The following is a 17,270-nucleotide window of genomic DNA, read 5'->3' as shown; positions in this document are numbered from 1 at the left end:
GGTCATTTGTACCTCAAGTAAGAATGTGTTGATTTGGTTGAAGATCTCCTGGTTTGTTTTCTTGGCTGTCCATGGTAGTTTTAGGAGTCTTCTCCAACGCCCAAGAGCGAAGGCCTCAATACTCTTCTTATCCTGCATTTTCAAAGTCCAGTTAAGCTAAATAGCAATGCTCATGTCAACTATTTAAAACAGTCTCATTTTAAATGCTGTATTGTATTCTCAGCATATAATTTGATAGCATATGTGATTCTTAACAGATAAAAGAAATAGATTCAGCAGATCTAAGCAACGTAGTGCTTTTCTCTATTGGTTTACTTAAGTTGTTCAGAAGGAGGCGGTTAGAAAATGTATGCCTTAAAATATATATTTTTTAAAAGCATTATTGAATATTGAGTGCCACTACTTATTTTATAGATGCTGGTGTCTGAAATAGAGATGAAACAAAACAAACTAGATGAATGTCAGAAATACTCAGAACAGTATTCAACTGCAGTGAAGGTAAACCTGCAATTGTGTGTGTTTACTTATTAAAGTGAAAATAATTGTGCGTACAGATAGCTCTTGACTTGAAACCGTTTGTTTAGCGACTGTTTGAAGTTATGTCACTGAAAAAAAATGACAACATCCCCAAAATCACTTGGTCAAAATTCGGGCGCTTGGCATCCAGCATGTATTTACAATGGCTTCAGTGTCCTGGGGGTTACATGATTTCTATTAGCAACTTTCCCAGCCAGTTTCTGGCAGGCAAAGTCAGTGGGAGAAGCCAGATTCACTTAACACCACTTGATTCACTTAATAACTGCACTGGTTCTCCTAACAAATGTGGCAAAAGTTGTAAAACCAGATATGACTCACTTTTAGCAACTATATCTTACTTAGCAAAGGAAATTCTAGTCCCAATTGTGGTGTAAGTCAAGAACTAAATGTATTAAAACAGTCACAGTTGTCTTTTTGCCGTAGCTGTTGCCTGGAAATTTGAGGCTACTTTCTCCTGTCCTATGGCTCCTATCCCAGTTCCGTAGGGATCTTCATTGGTGTTGCAAAGATGACCATGCTCATCCTGAAAAAACGTGTTTATATTATCAAAGCAATATGCAGTGACGTGACGGAAGCTGTTTTTCCTCAACTCTGGCAACTCTAGAGTTCAAGAGGAGTTGTTCAGACCTTACTAAGTAACATAGTACTTAGTAGTTAGTATGAAACATATGATAACCCACCCACCTCAACTCTTTTTTTTGGTAGGATTATGAGTTGCAGACAATGACATACAGAGCCATGGTTGATTCCCAGCAGAAATCACCTGTGAAACGCAGAAGAATGCAGAGCTCCTCTGATTTCATTATACAAGAGGTGGGCTGTTTGTTTAACCAGTTACTTATATGCTATTTATGTGTTTTCAGACTTAGCCTTCACAGGGCAATCTTCATTTAAAACATTAAATGACAGAGGTAGGAAAAAGGAGAGCCATTAAACAAAGTTATACAAAAGTGGTACCCAGTTAAATAGAAGATAAACAGAAGCCAGACGAAGGAAGTTATCCTTGCAGCCGAAAAAAGACATCAGGGCATGTTTTGAAGATGTTCATCTCACCATTGTCTGCCAGTGAGGTCTTTGACATATAGAGTAGATCAGGGTTTGTTTTTTCCCCAACATGAGATTGCAGATAGCCACCTCGGAAAGATGGAAGGCTGAGTCAACCTTTAGCCGGTGAGATTTGAACCGCTGAACTGCAGATAACAGTCAGCTGATGTGGCCTGCAGCACTGCACTCTAACCCTGCCCCACCTCGGCTCTATTGCTCGAACATACACACAAAGACACTGCACACATGTGTCTATTAGCAAACCTTTTCTTCTACTGAGAAGAAGAAATTCCCTATAAAAACCAAAGTAATTTGCATTTATCATTTTTCAGTATTGGAAGCTAATTAAGCAGCATTTATGAATCAAGCTATGCCCAAAAAAACCATTATTCTTGAAACTGGAACGAATAAACCTAAACACTTGGGTGAAATTATTTCAGATAGATCATAGCCTGCCTCGTTCAAGAACTGTTGTCATTTCTGCCAAATACAACTATAATTATTAGCGAATAGTAATTACTGTGCAAAGCATCGTTCCTTAAACTGATTCCCCTCCAGATGTATTGCAACAACAGTTCCTTTTTGACATTTTTTCATTCATTAACATCTAATCCCTAAGAAAACTGGGAGTCAGGACATCAAAATGATTAAGAATAGAGTTGATCAAGATCAGTTAGGATTTTTTAAATGACAATTTTTAAAAGTTTAGTTTTTTGCAAATGATCTGCAAAAGAGCCGAGGTGGCGCAGTAGTTAAATGCAGCACTGCAGGCTACTTCAGCTGACTGCAGTTCTGCAGTTTGGCTGTTCAAATCTCACCGGCTCAAGGTTGACGCAGCCTTCCATCCTTCTGAGGTGGGTAAAATGAGGACCCGGATTATTGTTGGGGGCAATATGCTGACTCTGTAAACCGCTTAGAGAGGGCTGAAAGCCCTATGAAGCAGTATATAAGTCTAAATGCTATTGCTATTGCTATCTATCCCATTTCTAAATAATTCAGATATGCAGTGTTTTTAGTAGTCAGATTTACACCCCATGTTTATTTATATAGTTATACAACTTCCTACCTTCTGTTTTCTGCACAACCATAACCCAATGAAATGGTCCGGCTGAGAGAAAATTACTAGTCCAAGGTCACCCAGCCAGCTTTCATGCCTATCCGTGGCAGAGACCCGAAAACCAGCTGGCTGGCAGGAGGCCCGCGCACATGCGCGGTGGAGCTTGGCTTGGGCAATGGCTCGCATGCCTCGCAGAGAGGGCTCTGTGTGCCACCTGTGGCAACACATGCTATAGGTTCACCATCACGGACCTAGAAAATGAACATTGTTTGAGATATCCCAGTTCGTGTGTGCTGGTTCATAGAAATGAGTTAATGCAAATTGTGCCTTTAGAATCTTAAATCTCCTTTCTGCTGTACTGAATGATAAGAGGGTGAGTTGACTTTCAATACTGCATTCAGTGATGGGATTCAGCCGGCTCGCACCTATTCGGGAGAACCGGTTCGTAACTTTCTAAGCAGTTCGGAGAACGGGTTGTTGGAAGAAATCTTATTTTATTTTCCCCCCCCCCACTTTACAGGGCTAATCCTGTAAGGAAGGCAGGAAGGAAAAATTCTGGTGTTGTTTCTAGCCTCATCTTTATTGCTCTTCTTACAGAAACTGCCTCTCCGGTTAACCCTTATTACATTGTAACAGCTAAGGTGAAGCGCCCATCGACGTGAGTTGGCCATGGCCACATTGTCACTTGACCACCGAGCTATGCCTACCCAGCTGGTCATTATGGCAGAGAACCGGTTGTTAAATTATTTGAATCCCACCACTGACTGCATTTTAACCACTATGCCACCAAGGCTAATCATCATGAGGCAATGATTGCTCATTTTTCATCTCTGAGATGATCTGCAGTATTTACTTGAGGCCACCCAAGACAGATAGAAGGCAATTCTATTCCACAGATTTGTTACATTGGCTCCTGAATCCCTTTTTCTTATGACTAACAGATGTAGTATACATTTCTGAAGCTTGATCACAAAACACCTTTCCTTTCTTTCAACAATCTTAATGGAAGCTACATTCTTTATTTGTCATTTTTAGCTATTCCTCTGTTTCCTTTTAGTTCATGGATTTACGAACACGCTACACAGCCTTGGTAACCTTGATGACTCAGTATATAAAGTTTGCCGGTGACTCTTTGAAAAGGTTGGAGGAGAGAGGTAAGCCAATAGACATTATCAAAGAACAGTAGAACAATAAACTTGCAGTTATGCTTTTAGATGAAAATGTAACACTCAGATTTCTTTAATTGGCTTTATGTTATTTACAGGCAGTAGTACTGAAATTGGTGTAATAAATGCATATTATATGCATTTTGTGTGCCATACTGGCTTTTTAATAATTCTGATTTTAAAACTTCTTAACCGACTTCATATATTTCTTTTGCCTGTCAGTTGCTAAAACACTTTCCCATGGTGTTGGGTCTTCATAGAAATCTCCAGGTACAGAACAATCCATAAAACTAGCTCCTTTATGTAAAGTTATATTAAAGATAAATTGTATTGCATTCTTAAAGAGGCAGAAGGAATTGATGATCTGTCTTTTATATATTTCTGTCAGATAATGAGAAACCCAATCTCTCATTAACAAGTCAGAATGTCCAGTTTTGACTTAATAGTTTGCTTAGTAACTTTCCAGAAAAAAAATACTGCTGTAAACAATTGATTGGACCAATTCAGCAGTTCTTTTATTCTCTTTATTGTCATCGTGAGAAGAATATACAGGAATCATCCACTGTAACTTTTTAGCATACTTCATGTTTATTGGTTCTAGAGAGTCAGTAAACTGGTATTTTAAATATCTTTGTTGTCACTTTTTGGGGGATAATTTGGCATAGGAAATATGCCAAATTTATTTATGGGGTTGGGAGTTGGGGAAATAAATAGCAGCAGCCATTCTCCATTTTAAAATGTGTAGCTGGAAATGTGTAGCTTGGATTTCCCAAGGCACCTGAGGGTAGAACAAGAAGCAATGGGTGGAAACTAATCAAGGAGAGAAGCAACTTAGAACTGAGGAGAAATTTCCTGACAGTTAGAACAATTAATCAGTGGAACAGTTTACCTCCAGAAGTTGTGAATGCTCCAACACTGGAAGTCTTTAAGAAGATGTTGGATAGCCATTTGTCTGAAACGGTATAGGGTTTCCTGCCTAGGCAGGGGGTTGGACTAGAAGACCTCCAAGGTCCCTTTCCAACTCTGCTATTGTATTATTGTATTGTATTATTTCCCGCTGCCCGGGAAAGTTAACCGCTGAGGACGAACCATACTTCGGTGAATGGGACGTGCCAAAGTGTGTGGGACAGAAGGGCTACGGCCCATTGGCCAGGGCGAATGGGTGGGGGGGGTGTCAGCCAAGGCGAAAAAACAGAGAAGAATCCCCCGAGAAGGAATGCTGGCGGAGAAGGAGGCGCGGCCAAGGGTAGGAGACGAAAAATCCCATTCCAACTGGTACCTGTGTGCTAGTATAAATACTCAATATATGAAGAGCCGAGGTGGCGCAGTGGTTAAATGCAGCACTGCAGGCTACTTCAGCTGACTGCAGTTCTGCAGTTCGGCTGTTCAAATCTCACCGGCTCAGGGTTGACTCAGCCTTCCATCCTTCCGAGGTGGGTAAAATGAGGACCCGGATTGTTGTTGGGGGCATATGCTGACTCTGTAAAACCGCTTAGAGAGGGCTGAAAGCCCTATGAAGCGGTATATAAGTCTAACTGCTATTGCTATATGAAAAAAAAATGCTGTACAATTTTAGAATAAGGTTCTTCTGTTTTCATTTGGATAAAGAAAAAAAAATTGACAAGAAATTACTACATGGATTTAAATAACGATTATAGTAGAAGGATATGCTTCTTCCCTAACTAAATCATCTTTTGGGGCCGTCAAGTTTATGAAAGTATTTTCAAACTGAATCAAGAATTGTCCTATGCACTAAAACGTTTCTTTTCGTATTCGACTAACCCTAACATGCCAAAATGCTTTTTTCCCTCCTCTTGCATGATGTATATTGCTGAGAAGTTATTCCACTTTAGCTTTCGAGCAGAGACACATGCAAGTCTGCTTTGGGGCAGAAACTTCCAATCCTTGAGCAGCTCTTGTCCTGAATGAGCAGAGAATTCTTCTTGAGGACATCAGTTGGTGGAACTGCAGCTTTTTTCTTTCCTCTTATGGTGTCTTTCTGAGTGGGACAGTGGTGGTGGTGGGCAGCAGTCTGTGTCGCTGAAATACGCTGTAGGTAATAGTGTAAGTATTTGCAACCATGCGTTAACTTTATTTCAATACGTTTCAGTACTGTAGTAAAACAAATGGTAATACTCTTTCTTTTACTTTGAAGACCTTGAAAAGCAAGGAGGCCCTTGTGCGTGGGGAATTTTCTAACTTGGAAGAACAGCAGAAAGCAGTGTTGAATGAGAACAAGAAACTTATGGCAAGAATAAGTGAACTTGAGAAGGCTCTGGAGGAGATAAGGAAGCAGAAACTGCTGCTGGAGGAAGAAGTCCCCAAAGCCAAAGAAGATGCAGAAAGGGAATTGAAGAAACAGAGGAAGAAAACCGAAGAGATTTGTCTTCAGAAGGCTAAGGCTGAGCAAGAAGCGAAGCGAATTTCCATGGAATTAGAGGATGTCCTTAAAGAGAAAGAAGCCGCAGAACAGGAGTTAGAACGCGTGAAGCAGCTCACTCTGAAAGCCGAGGTTCAAAGAAACGCGGTTGAAGAAAACCTTCGGGCTTTCAGAATTCAACTTGAAGAAAGCAACATGATTCGAAAAACCTTTGAAGAACACTTAAGAAGGAAAGACACAAGTCTCCAGGACCTGGAGCAGCAGAAGAAGGCTTTGATGGAAGAGCTGAAGAAAAACAGCTGAAGAAGAGAAGCTGATGAAGCTCATTAAGGAAATGGAACGTGATCTGGAGCTGCAAGGCAGTTCGGTGAAAAACAAGTTCAGAGAAAAGGAAATAACTGACATCAGAAGGCTTACTATCATCGGAAGAGAAACTTGCTCGGACGTTTTCAGGGAAAAGCAAGACATAAAGAACATAGATGAATTCCAACAGATAGTAGACGAGCTAACGGCGGCCAATAGGAAGTCCGAAAAAATAATTAAGGACTTAAAATACGAGCTTCACGAGCTTGAACTACAGAATGCGTCCTCCGAAGAAAAAGCTCGCTTGTTGAAAGAAAAACTGGACGAAGCCAATCATTCTCTCCGATGCCTTAAAATAGAGTTGGACCAAAAAGAGCTGGTTGAGCAAGGTTACTTGGAACAACTGAAAGAACTCGACAAGCAGCTGCAGAAGGCCACAGGCAAAGCCGAAGACGTAATGCAGGAATCCATGGAGCTTAAAAGAATGAACATGAATTATCAAGAAGACCTGAGGTCGCTTCAGAAGGAAAAGGCGCAGTTAAAGAGGGAGCTGGAGGAATTGACAAGGACGCACACAGAAATCGAAATCATCGCTCAGCAGCTGCGTTCGCAGATTGCCTCTCTTCAGCAAGAGAAAATGATAGCTGAACAGAGAACGATATCGTGCAAAGGGGAAGCCAGCAATCTGCAGGAGCATTTTAGAAAACTGCAGGATCAGTTGCTTCAAAAAACAAGAGAAGAAAAGAGAGCCAGTTGGCCGTTCAAAGGCTGAAAGATGACTTAGCCGACAGTAATCACTTGGTTGAAAAATTAAAGCAGAAGGTGGAGGAGCTTACCAGGTGGAATAGTGAAACCAAACTCATGATGACTGAAGTGCACACTGAATCAGAGAGGATAGTTCTGGAGAGGCAGATTATGACCGGAAAAATGACGAATTAAAAGCTTTGGTTGATAGCTTCAAGGACCAGCTCCGTGTTACAAATGAAGAGCTGCACAAGCAGATCATAATTGAGCAAGAGCACCTGGATAAAATCAAGAGATTAGAAGATGAGTTGGTCAATGCCAAAGACGTAATTAATGAGTATAAACAGAAATGCGACAGGGATATCACTTATAACATGAACACTGAGATGGAGCTAAGAAACCTAAACACCCAGGTGAGTACGTTCGCTATGGAAATTAAAATGAACGAGACGAAAATCCAGCAACAGCAAGCTCACATTCAAGAACTCAACAATAAGATAAAGAAACTGCAAGACGATTTCCACCAGAAGACTTTAGATGAGCAAGCGGCGCGCAAAAAGATGGCGTTGCTCCAGGAAGAGTCAATTAAATTTAAGCATTCTGCCGAAGAGTTTAAGAAGAAATTCGACAAACTCTTGGAATCGCACAACATGGCTGAAAACGACATTTCAGGCATAAGGATGGAATGCATCAGTTTGCAGCAAGAGAAGCACATGGCTCAAGAAAACGTCAGAATGTATCAGATCCAGATCGAAGATTTGCAGAACAGGCTTCAAAAATGCCGTGACCAGCTACAACAAGGGAAACATGCAGAAATGGAACATTTGCAGAAGTACCGCAAGCTGGAAGAGGAATTCCAAATGCAGAAACGAACAATGGAGCACTTGAAGCACCAGCTAGATCTGCAGAAAAGAGAGCACTGTAATCAGTTGCGTTTGTTTCAGAATGAGATCAACAAAAGAACGTCCAGTTGGACTTTGGGTTGAAAGGACTTGACTATGGTTACTTGGAGATTCCCCTCTGAGAGATTTTGAACAGCGTAAAGTGTGTACAAATACATCTCCTTTTTAAGAAGAAGGCAAACTGAGATGAGCAGCGCAGGTTGTAAATCTGAACAGCTACTAGCTCAGAAGTTGCAAATGGTTTCCACCGATCCATTGCCACGGGAAAAGCCATTCCAGATGTCTGGAATCGCTCACTCTTTGGGAAGTGGAGTAAACCAACAATCGTATTCGGAGTATGTTTCCCAAACAAGTACACAATTTGAAATCAGCATTGATAACAACAAATCTGCCACAAAATTATCAGAAATAGATCATTTGAGAGATGGCAAATTACTCAGTTCACGACACGAAGAAAGTTATGAAATTGGATTAGGGAAACAACTGCATCCTCTGGAGGTACACCATACAATTTGATATTTATGGCTTGTACTTTCTGCCTTTAAGCATTCTTTAGCACTTTTCTTTTCTTCTTCTGAAGGTTCTCCGTTTATTTAAAAGATGGTATCAGATCTGTAGAAAAAAAAAACATATTTATTAGATGTACGTTCCACCTACATGTCTGGCCAACAATGTTAAATGTGTATATGTTATTGTAAAGATAAATGCGCACAGTTCAAAACACCATCTACATTATGAGTTTGCAACAAAAATGTCCCTTCCTAAAAAAAAAATTATATTCAGGATTCCCTACTAATCCCTTCCCAACCCCCTGCATGCTTTCCCTCTCTTCCAGTTGTCACTTCTGTTGTGTGGCACAATCATCCTTCACTAAGCTTGTATTTTTGTCCTTTTAGATTTTTTTTAAATAGATTTTTTTTTGTACATTTGTAAAAGATGACTTTCCCTTGGGCACACAATGACCAGTTTTGGCTACAGTCCGACCATTGTCAATCATGACACATACCTATTAGCTGGAGTAATGATCACCAAATTGCAATTGTTTAAATCGTATGCACCAAAGCATGTTCTTTCTTTTTTCCTATTGTTTTTTCTGTGTTTCCATTCAGCTTTCCTGCTCAGGCAGCTTCTGTGTTTTGTCAGTACTAATAAACGGGCCCATGCTTGTTTGTATTCTGCATTCCTCCCTCCCACTTACTGTAATGATGCGATGTTGCTTTCTAATATAATATCCTTCACAATGTTAAAAAAAAATAAAATTCCTGTTTACAGATAGTGAACAGCAAGCAGTATGGTGTACATGCTGAAGCTTCTACATTATCAAGAAAATGGCAAGACATTTGGTAATGAAGGAAGACTCTTGAGGGATACAGAGCATCAGAAGGGTTTAGGAGGTGAAGTGTTTCAAAGAACAGTACTGCCTTAGAGGAGAAGCAAGCGAAGGAGATTCCTACTGAATACGATAAGATAAAATTTCAAGGCCTCCGAGAGGAAGTAAATGCCAGACAGCTGATTGAAGTTAAGCTTCTAGACTTGACCACAGCTGGACAGCTCCACTCAGGGAAGAAGGCCGTTTGAGCTGCAAAGAGACCTTGAGATTTTTTTAACAAAGCCTACTGCAATAGCTGGGCTGTACATAGAAGCTAGCAAAACAAGATCTCTCTTGCTTCTGCAGCTAAACAAAGAGTAATTGATAAAACATCAGTTCTGTCGTTGTTAGAAGCCCAGGTCGCCACAGGTTTTATCATTGATCCCATAACTGGTAAAAAATTCTCAGTGGATGAATCAGTCATAAGCGGACTGGTAGATTATGAATGGAAAACTAGGCTTCTGGAGGCAGAAAAGGCAGTTTTAGGTTATGTTTTCTGGGAAAAGGCTGTCTGTTTACCAAGCAGTGGAAAGTAGATCTTAGAAAGGCAAAAAGGCAAAAACATTCTCGAGGCTCAGATTGCCACTGGCGGGGTGATTGACCCCGTCAGAAGCGTCCGTATTCTTCCTGAGACGGCAGTCGAGCTAGGCTTGCTGAACAACACAATGCTGAAATATTTACACGAACCTTCTAGTAACAGAAAAAGCTTTGAGAATCCCAATAACAGGCAAGCCATGTATTACAACGACCTGCTGAAATTGTGTGCTTGATGTAGCTAGCAGATGCTTCCTGCTTCCGGTTGGGGAGCGGAAAATCAGCACCCCATCTGCAGAAAAGATTCATAAGGTATCCGTGGTTGACATTAGCACCGGTGCGGAAATGACTTCCTACGAGGCGTATAAAAAGTCCCTGATAGACAAAACCACGTACCTTGAGCTCTCCGGCCAGGAATTTCAGTGGAAGGAGTCCACGTGCTTTGACGCCAGTGGAAACTCTTACTTTGTTCTGTCGGACCTGAAAACGGGGCTGCAGTTCAATATTGACGAGGCCTTAATTTCTGGCAAAATAGACAGAGGGTCGGTCAGTAAATACAAGGAAGGGCACCTTACAGCTAGTGAGCTTGGCGACATTTTGTTGACCAATTCCAAGCCACATACCGACCTCCACAGTCCCATTGCAGGGGTCTGGCTGCCGGAGACAAATGAAAGAATGACTATTGTAAAAGCTTCTCGCAAGAACCTGGTGGACAGGAACACAGCGCTGAGGTGTCTGGAGGCTCAGGTCTGCACAGGAGGGGTCGTTGATCCCTTGACGGGAAAGAGATACCCACTGGCAGAGGCCTTGCAAAGGGAGTTAATTGACGAGGCGTGCGCTAAACACCTTCAGCAGTGTGAATTGGTCTTCACTGGCATTAAGCACCCTTTATCAAACAGTATTCTCTCAGTCCCCGAAGCAATACACAAAAACCTTCTAGACAAAGAAGTAGGCACTCGCTGCTTGGAATATCAGCATTTGACGGTGGGTTGATAGATCCCAAATCTCATTCCAGGTTGTCAATGGAGGATGCCATCAAGAATGGCCTAATTGATGCTGTTACTGCCACAAAAACCCAAGACGATAAATTCTACATAAAAAGCCTGATGTGCCCTAAGACAAAAAAGCAATTAACCTATCAGGAAGCTCTCCAGGGCGCTATTTTTGACTGCCATACAGGGCTACGCTTGCTAGAAGCCGCCGAGCTGATCACCTCAGGTATATCAAGGCTCTATTATTCTACTTAGTAACTAAGCTAACCTGGCTGCCTTATTTTTTTGAGACAACATTTTTGTAACAACAGATTATTCTTAAGAGTAAACAGGGACCATACACCCCCCCCCCCCAGCCCGTTACTAGCACCGATGACATTACCTCACTGGGTAATTGAATATTTTCAAGTTTACAACCAAGTTCAGAGGCTCTGCACCAAGGACTCCCAGATCAACCTTGAGCTACAGATATTCTCTTTTGCGGGAACTAGGTTCCATTCTGTGATAAAGGACAAAACTCTCACATCATAGAAATAATTCCCATTTATGTAGTTGTACAACATGGTGGAGGGGGAAAAAAACCCACTCAATCCCTGAACCTTACAGCACAGTTTGGCTTTGCTTATATATGGTGGTTTGCATACTCTAAATCTAGTATTGCTCTATGCTTGTAACCTTAGAACACAATAAAATTTAGATACGTCTATGTTTTACTGGTTTCTGTGGAAGATTTAAATTCATGCTTTTTTCTCACTTCAATTATGATTGGATTGTGCTTCAGTTGCTGCTGTTTTCTATAAATAAAAAACTAGCGTATAAAGATGAATTATATTGATAACGTTTCACTTCATTCTAATCTGATTTTTGCCATTCCAGCTGAACTTTTTGAAAATTTACTTTTATATATTATATATTATATCTATATATATATATTATTCATTGTAATCATAGTGTATGTTATGAAAAAATCATAAATTTCAAGGATTTCCATCAAAGTTAAGTACAGTAGAGAGTTGCGTGTGAACACGCCCTTAAATGCTTATTTTTATAACTACTTCTGCCCATTTTCAGGAATAGTAAAACGTGTAATTATAAACTTGCATAGTCATAGATAATTATATGACAAAAATATATTAAAGAGTAGAAGCTGCAAATTCTCATTAAATTGAGTCTGTCAAGTAAGGTGGTACAATCTTAAGTACTTGATAAAGAATTATATTCATCGAGGCCTATATCTTAGTTTAAATATTTAATATTGGTTAGTCAAAAAAATTAAGGACAGTTTTATAGTCCTGTTATATCAATTAAAATGATTGTTTTCTCTTTATTTTGGCACTTGAGCCTTTTCCTTTCTTCTAATTGGATAATTCTAATAATTATCAGTGGAGATGGCTATACAACTGTCAAACTGTGGTTTCTTTCTGATTGATCAATTATCGCCTGATAAATAAAAATTGTATGACATTTTGTCTATGGGAAAGGGTTTTAGATGTTTTATATTAATGAAATGTGGTAACCTTTAACTGCATGATATCAGGTGTGGGTTTTTATATCTAATGCAAAAAGCTGCAGTTTAACTAATAAAAGTTTTCCTTCCCATTGTTAGGAAGGACAATAATGGTTTCTGTCATATTCATTGAACCAGCTCTGAATAGATGAATGGTTCATATGTATAATGACTATCTTGGTTTTTTTTAAATCTTAAAATAACGGTTGACATTTAAAAAATAGTTAATCCTTCCCCCCCTTTAATCCATACATAATGACACACCAGTAACTGGGATACAACTTTGGCAATAAATTTCTTAACAGAGTAATTGTGTTTGGTCTGTACCTATTGTTTAATGTCCAGCAATTTTAAATTTCTGTATTTGTAATGCCCATTGTTCATCAGAAATCAATGGAAGAAGAAAAAAGAGCATGTGGAAAAAACTGGGGACTTATTGAAATGGGTTACAGAAATCACCAAGAACCTCAACAAAGGAAGCGGAGAAAGGGCTGAAAAGCAGATTTCTTAAGAAGCAGGTATTAAAACATTGCTTCATGTATATAATGAACTGCGTGGACGTGCAATGTTTGGTTTTCCATGTCTGTAGTTCTACTAAGGAGTCGACTGTGGCTCGTGCACATTATTTCATTTCTTCATACCAACAAGCTGAAGGGTCTCAGGCCAGATTCTTTGTATGCCCTACCTACATCAGTCCTATATCACCTCCTTTGGTTTCAAATTTTCACAAAATGTATATTCAACTATACTAATACTTAGATTTATATATCACTTTCCTCAAAGAATAAACTTGTCATGATTCCATACGGTAATGAACATTTAGAGAATGTTTTCCTTGTTTTGTCACTTAACCACTTGTCGATGTATGATTTTGGAAATGGGCCATGAAGGTGCCTGCTCAATTCCAATTCTCAGACCAATTAGATCGCACAGGTTAGGTCTCCTCCGGATTCCATCTGCCAGCCAATGTCGGCTGGCGACTCCCCGGGGGAGAGCCTTCTCTGTTGCAGCTCCGGCCCTCTGGAACGAGCTCCCTGTTGAGATCCAGACCCTTACTACCCTACCGGCCTTCCGCAAAGCCACCAAGTCCTGGCTGTTCCAGCAGGCTGGGGGGCTGAGAAGCATCTACCTCCACGGAAATTGTGAATGTTGGTTTTGTTTTTAATATGTTGTCCTTGTCTCGTTTCCCCCCTTTCCCTTGTCTTTTGTGAGCCGCCCGGAGTCCTCTGGGAGCGGGCGGCATACAAGATAAATAAATAAATAATAATAATAAATAATAAGTAAACAAACAAACAAACAAACAAACAGGTATCTGGCAAGAGGCTACGCTTAAAAATGAAAGACAGAAACTACCTGGAATGAAGGGTATACAGGGGTTATGACTGCTAAAATAATTTATGTCTCCAGAGTGTTCAGAGCCAACTTGTCAGCCTAGTTCAGTGGTTCCCAAACTTGGCAACTTTAAGACTTGTGGACTTCAACTCCCAGAATTCTGCTGGCTGGAGCATTCTGGGAGTTGAAGTCCACAAGTCTTAAAGTTGCCAAGTTTGGGAACCACTGGCCTAGTTGGATGATTTGTGGGGAGGGTGGGTTTTGTTTTTTTTAAGACGTGAATTTTTGGGTGTCCTTGTGGGTTTTTAAACCATCCCAAGCAGGGCCTGTTGGTTTCGTGAATCACGGGTTGCCACTCAGGAAAGAACAGTGTATTTGAAAGTACAGTTTAGCAGCCCATGGTATTTTCATAGGGCCAACAAAATGATAGAATCACATCTCTAACATTACTGATTTCTATTGCATAACCTCAGAAGAGTCAACCTTCATACTAAGGAGAGTTTGGTCTGTGAACCCAGCTTCTTCTGGTTTAGAGCCGAGGTGGCGCAGTGGTTAGGGTGCAGTACTGCAGGCCACTTCAGCTGACTGTTATCTGCAGTTCAGCGGTTCAAATCTCACCAGCTCAAGGTTGACTCAGCTTTCCATCCTTCCGAGGTGGGTGAAATGAGGACCCAGACTGTGGGGGCGATATGCTGACTCTGTAAACCGCTTAGAGAGGGCTGAAAGCCCTATGAAGCGGTATATAAGTCTAACTGCTATTGCTGTTGCTATTCAGCAACATCTGGGTAAACAAATCATAGCATAGTATGTTGTGAGAACTCTGCTAAAATCCATTCAAGTTAAATTTACACTAAATTAAATATACTTTTGTTAAAATTTAAAACGCTTACCTAATACATAAATTGAACATATTAATTCCTCAGAAATAATTCTCAACCAACAATGAAGCATTATAGATACATTTTTGCTAGACATACTTACAGATTTTTGTCATGAGTAGAAGGCTTTTATCTAGTTTCTATCCATTCAGTGAATATTACTGTAACGGAGGCATATTTTATAGATTTGGACTCAAATTTCATCTTAAACCTTTATCATTATATTCAGAAGAAAGTAAGCTCGATATTTTTTCTTTTGAAAAATCCAAAACAATGTCATTACGGATATTCATTGCAATTAAAGAGAGGATGATTTGCGTGGCTACTTCCCCTGCCGATTTCTCCCTTCAGGAATATATTGAACCAATATTATGATAGCAAGGGATATTCATCGTGCTCTGAATAGCAGACTCTTCAGTGCAGACTTCACAGAATTAGCCATCAGGAGAACATTTTTATATTCATACTCATACCTTAGTTTCAAAATATGGTTCAGTGCTGGGAATATTCAGAGAAACAAAAGAAAAAAGAAGTGGCTGTGAGAATAGCCCTGGATTGTCACTATGGACAAGCTAAAGAGTCTATTTTAGTGCCTTAATTAGCTCACCTGGATCATTCAGGGCAGTCACTTTTTAGAAGCTAGAAAGGTGTAGCTACTTCCAATGTTAAAAACCCTTTTAGAGGCGAGAAAGGTGTAGCTACTTCCAATGTTAAAACCCTTTTAGAGGCTAGAAAGGTGTAGCTACTTCCAATGTTAAAAACCCTTTTAGAAGCTAGAAAGGTGTAGCTACTTCCAATGTTAAAAACCCTTTTAGAAGCTAGAAAGGTGTAGCTACTTCCAATGTTAAAAACCCTTTTAGAGGCTAGAAAGGTGTAGCTACTTCCAATGTTAAAAACCCTTTTAGAAGCTAGAAAGGTGTAGCTACTTCCAATGTTAAAAACCCTTTTAGAAGCTAGAAAGGTGTAGCTACTTCCAATGTTAAAAACCCTTTAGAGGCTAGAAAGGTGTAGCTACTTCCAATGTTAAAACCCTCTGCTTTTCAGCCCCTTCTTTCAGGCGGACTGTCACCCAGTTTTCTGAAGTAATGTTGTGATATACCATGATAAGGATAGTAAGAATCTCATCTCCTGACAGAGTGTCATCTACAAGAAATGCTTTCAGTAGTATAAGTATTGTGGATGGCTATGGGCTGTTTTAGCCTTTATTTATATGACGCTATTTGGTTTCTTGGTAGAACTTTTTGGTTATGTAAGAAAAATATTTGGAACGCCAGGAAATTCCTTAAGTATATATATTTTATGACTGCTGTAGGCACTTAGTGGATAGTGTCCATCCACAATGAATGAAATATTCCACTCAGTGCTCAGAGCAAATTGGCAATTATATCATTTCAAATTAATTTGAACCTTGAAAAGCTATGAACTGCGTAAGCTTTCAAATGCACGTAGACTGCACCTCATCTAATTTTTTGCTTCTGTCAAGTCACATTAGGCAAAAGCGAATTAAAGATAAGACTAGAGAATAGCAAATAAAAGCTTAGTTGTTCAGATCTACAAGTTCTAGCTTTTGTTGATGTTCTTCCACTTCCATTCATTTTCAAGCTATATCCAAGGTAGGCTTATAGTAGCAATGAAGTGAAAATTCCAGTAGAAACGAATACATGTAGCTCAGGGTTGAATCCCAAAGAGAAAGTTGTAGATTGTTGTTCTAAAAGAGTTTTTTATTATGTCCAAGGTCTGAAGGTGTTTGATAAATTACATCTTTAAGTTGGCTCCAGCCCATTTTGGGGAAATATTTGTCAAAGTTAATTCAGTCTTTGTTTTTAACTAAAATAACTGATGATTGGTATAATTTAACCCCTAACTTAGAATCAATCATAAATGAAATCACAATCCTAATTTGCCATAGTAATTCCAGCCTTTCACCTCCCCAAACGGGTAAATAAAAATTCTGCCTGGTGATGCATTATATTCCTCCAGCTAATGTAAAAAACAAAACAAAACTAGAAATAAGCTTTTGAGATGCATAATTATCTTCAACTACATATTGTGGAATATTGAGTGTATTCACTTTAATATTGAGTGTATTCACTTTAATATCATAATAAAATTGTACAAATAATAAAGGTGAAATGCAAATAATCAGCCTGTTTTCACTTGACAATATGTGCTTACATAAAGGCCACCTAAAACAAAGACCAGAATAGTTTAGGGAGGAAAAATAGAGGCTTAATTAGTACATGCTTATTTATTTAATATTTCTTTACATTCAAAATTCACTGTTTTTGTTTCCTGTTAAACGAACTGTGTCATTCCTTTGCTAGTTAAGCATATGTTAGGGTATTTCAGTTTTAAGTTTTGATTTAAGTTCCTGGCATTTGTTCCCAAGAAAAAAAAGATACAAGAATGCCCCTCTTAGCACATCTATGAGAGGCTTATTTTTGTATGTGTGTATATGTGTGTCTGTATATAACACAGTATGATCTAGCTTGTTCAAAAACAAGAAATTAATTTGTGGACAAAGC

The 17,270-nt window shown here is 39.5% G+C and overlaps 4 protein-coding genes across 8 annotated transcripts in view; all 4 read left to right on the top strand.

Moving 5' to 3' along the window:
- The window catches only part of LOC116507906 (dystonin-like), a 183,460-nt gene extending 179,537 nt beyond the window's left edge, over positions 1-3,923 (top strand). The window contains 3 exon segments of the mRNA XM_032216303.1: positions 415-498; positions 1,243-1,350; positions 3,696-3,923. Coding sequence (XP_032072194.1) covers positions 415-498; positions 1,243-1,350; positions 3,696-3,824 — 321 coding nt within the window. The 3' untranslated portion in view covers positions 3,825-3,923.
- Positions 3,924-5,020: 1,097 nt separating this feature from the next.
- On the top strand, positions 5,021-6,487 carry LOC116507189 (probable cyclin-dependent serine/threonine-protein kinase DDB_G0278487). The gene is made up of 3 exons (XM_032215160.1): positions 5,021-5,050; positions 5,809-5,868; positions 5,960-6,487. The coding sequence occupies exons 1-3, from the start codon at positions 5,021-5,023 to the stop codon at positions 6,485-6,487; spliced, it is 618 nt and encodes a 205-aa protein (XP_032071051.1).
- Positions 6,488-7,326: 839 nt separating this feature from the next.
- LOC116507188 (plectin-like) lies at positions 7,327-11,829 on the top strand. Its single transcript, XM_032215159.1, is given in 9 exon segments — positions 7,327-7,403; positions 7,406-8,212; positions 8,276-8,631; positions 9,406-9,476; positions 9,549-9,707; positions 9,709-9,782; positions 9,785-10,259; positions 10,261-11,015; positions 11,018-11,829. Coding segments are annotated over 9 exon segments (3,018 nt in total). The 5' UTR covers positions 7,327-7,348; the 3' UTR covers positions 11,284-11,829.
- Positions 11,830-12,788: 959 nt separating this feature from the next.
- The window catches only part of DST (dystonin), a 175,041-nt gene continuing 170,559 nt past the window's right edge, over positions 12,789-17,270 (top strand). For all 5 annotated transcript variants that reach the window (XM_032216300.1, XM_032216299.1, XM_032216297.1 and 2 more), the window contains exon 1: positions 12,789-13,053. The gene's annotated coding sequence lies outside the window, so the exon portion shown is untranslated. The remainder of the gene's footprint in view (positions 13,054-17,270) is intronic.

Source organism: Thamnophis elegans, chromosome 4 (assembly GCF_009769535.1).
Source record: "Thamnophis elegans isolate rThaEle1 chromosome 4, rThaEle1.pri, whole genome shotgun sequence".
NCBI classification, from domain to species: domain Eukaryota; kingdom Metazoa; phylum Chordata; class Lepidosauria; order Squamata; family Colubridae; genus Thamnophis; species Thamnophis elegans.
This window is presented reverse-complemented; position numbering and strand designations above follow the sequence as displayed.

Coding starts and splice junctions, on each gene's coding strand:
- LOC116507189 (XM_032215160.1), top strand. CDS start 5,021: ATGCTGGCGGAGAAGGAGGCGCGGCCAAGG. Junction 5,051..5,808: donor AGAAGGAGGCGCGGCCAAGG/GTAGGAGACGAA, acceptor TGTCTTTCTGAG/TGGGACAGTGGTGGTGGTGG. Junction 5,869..5,959: donor AATACGCTGTAGGTAATAGT/GTAAGTATTTGC, acceptor TTTACTTTGAAG/ACCTTGAAAAGCAAGGAGGC.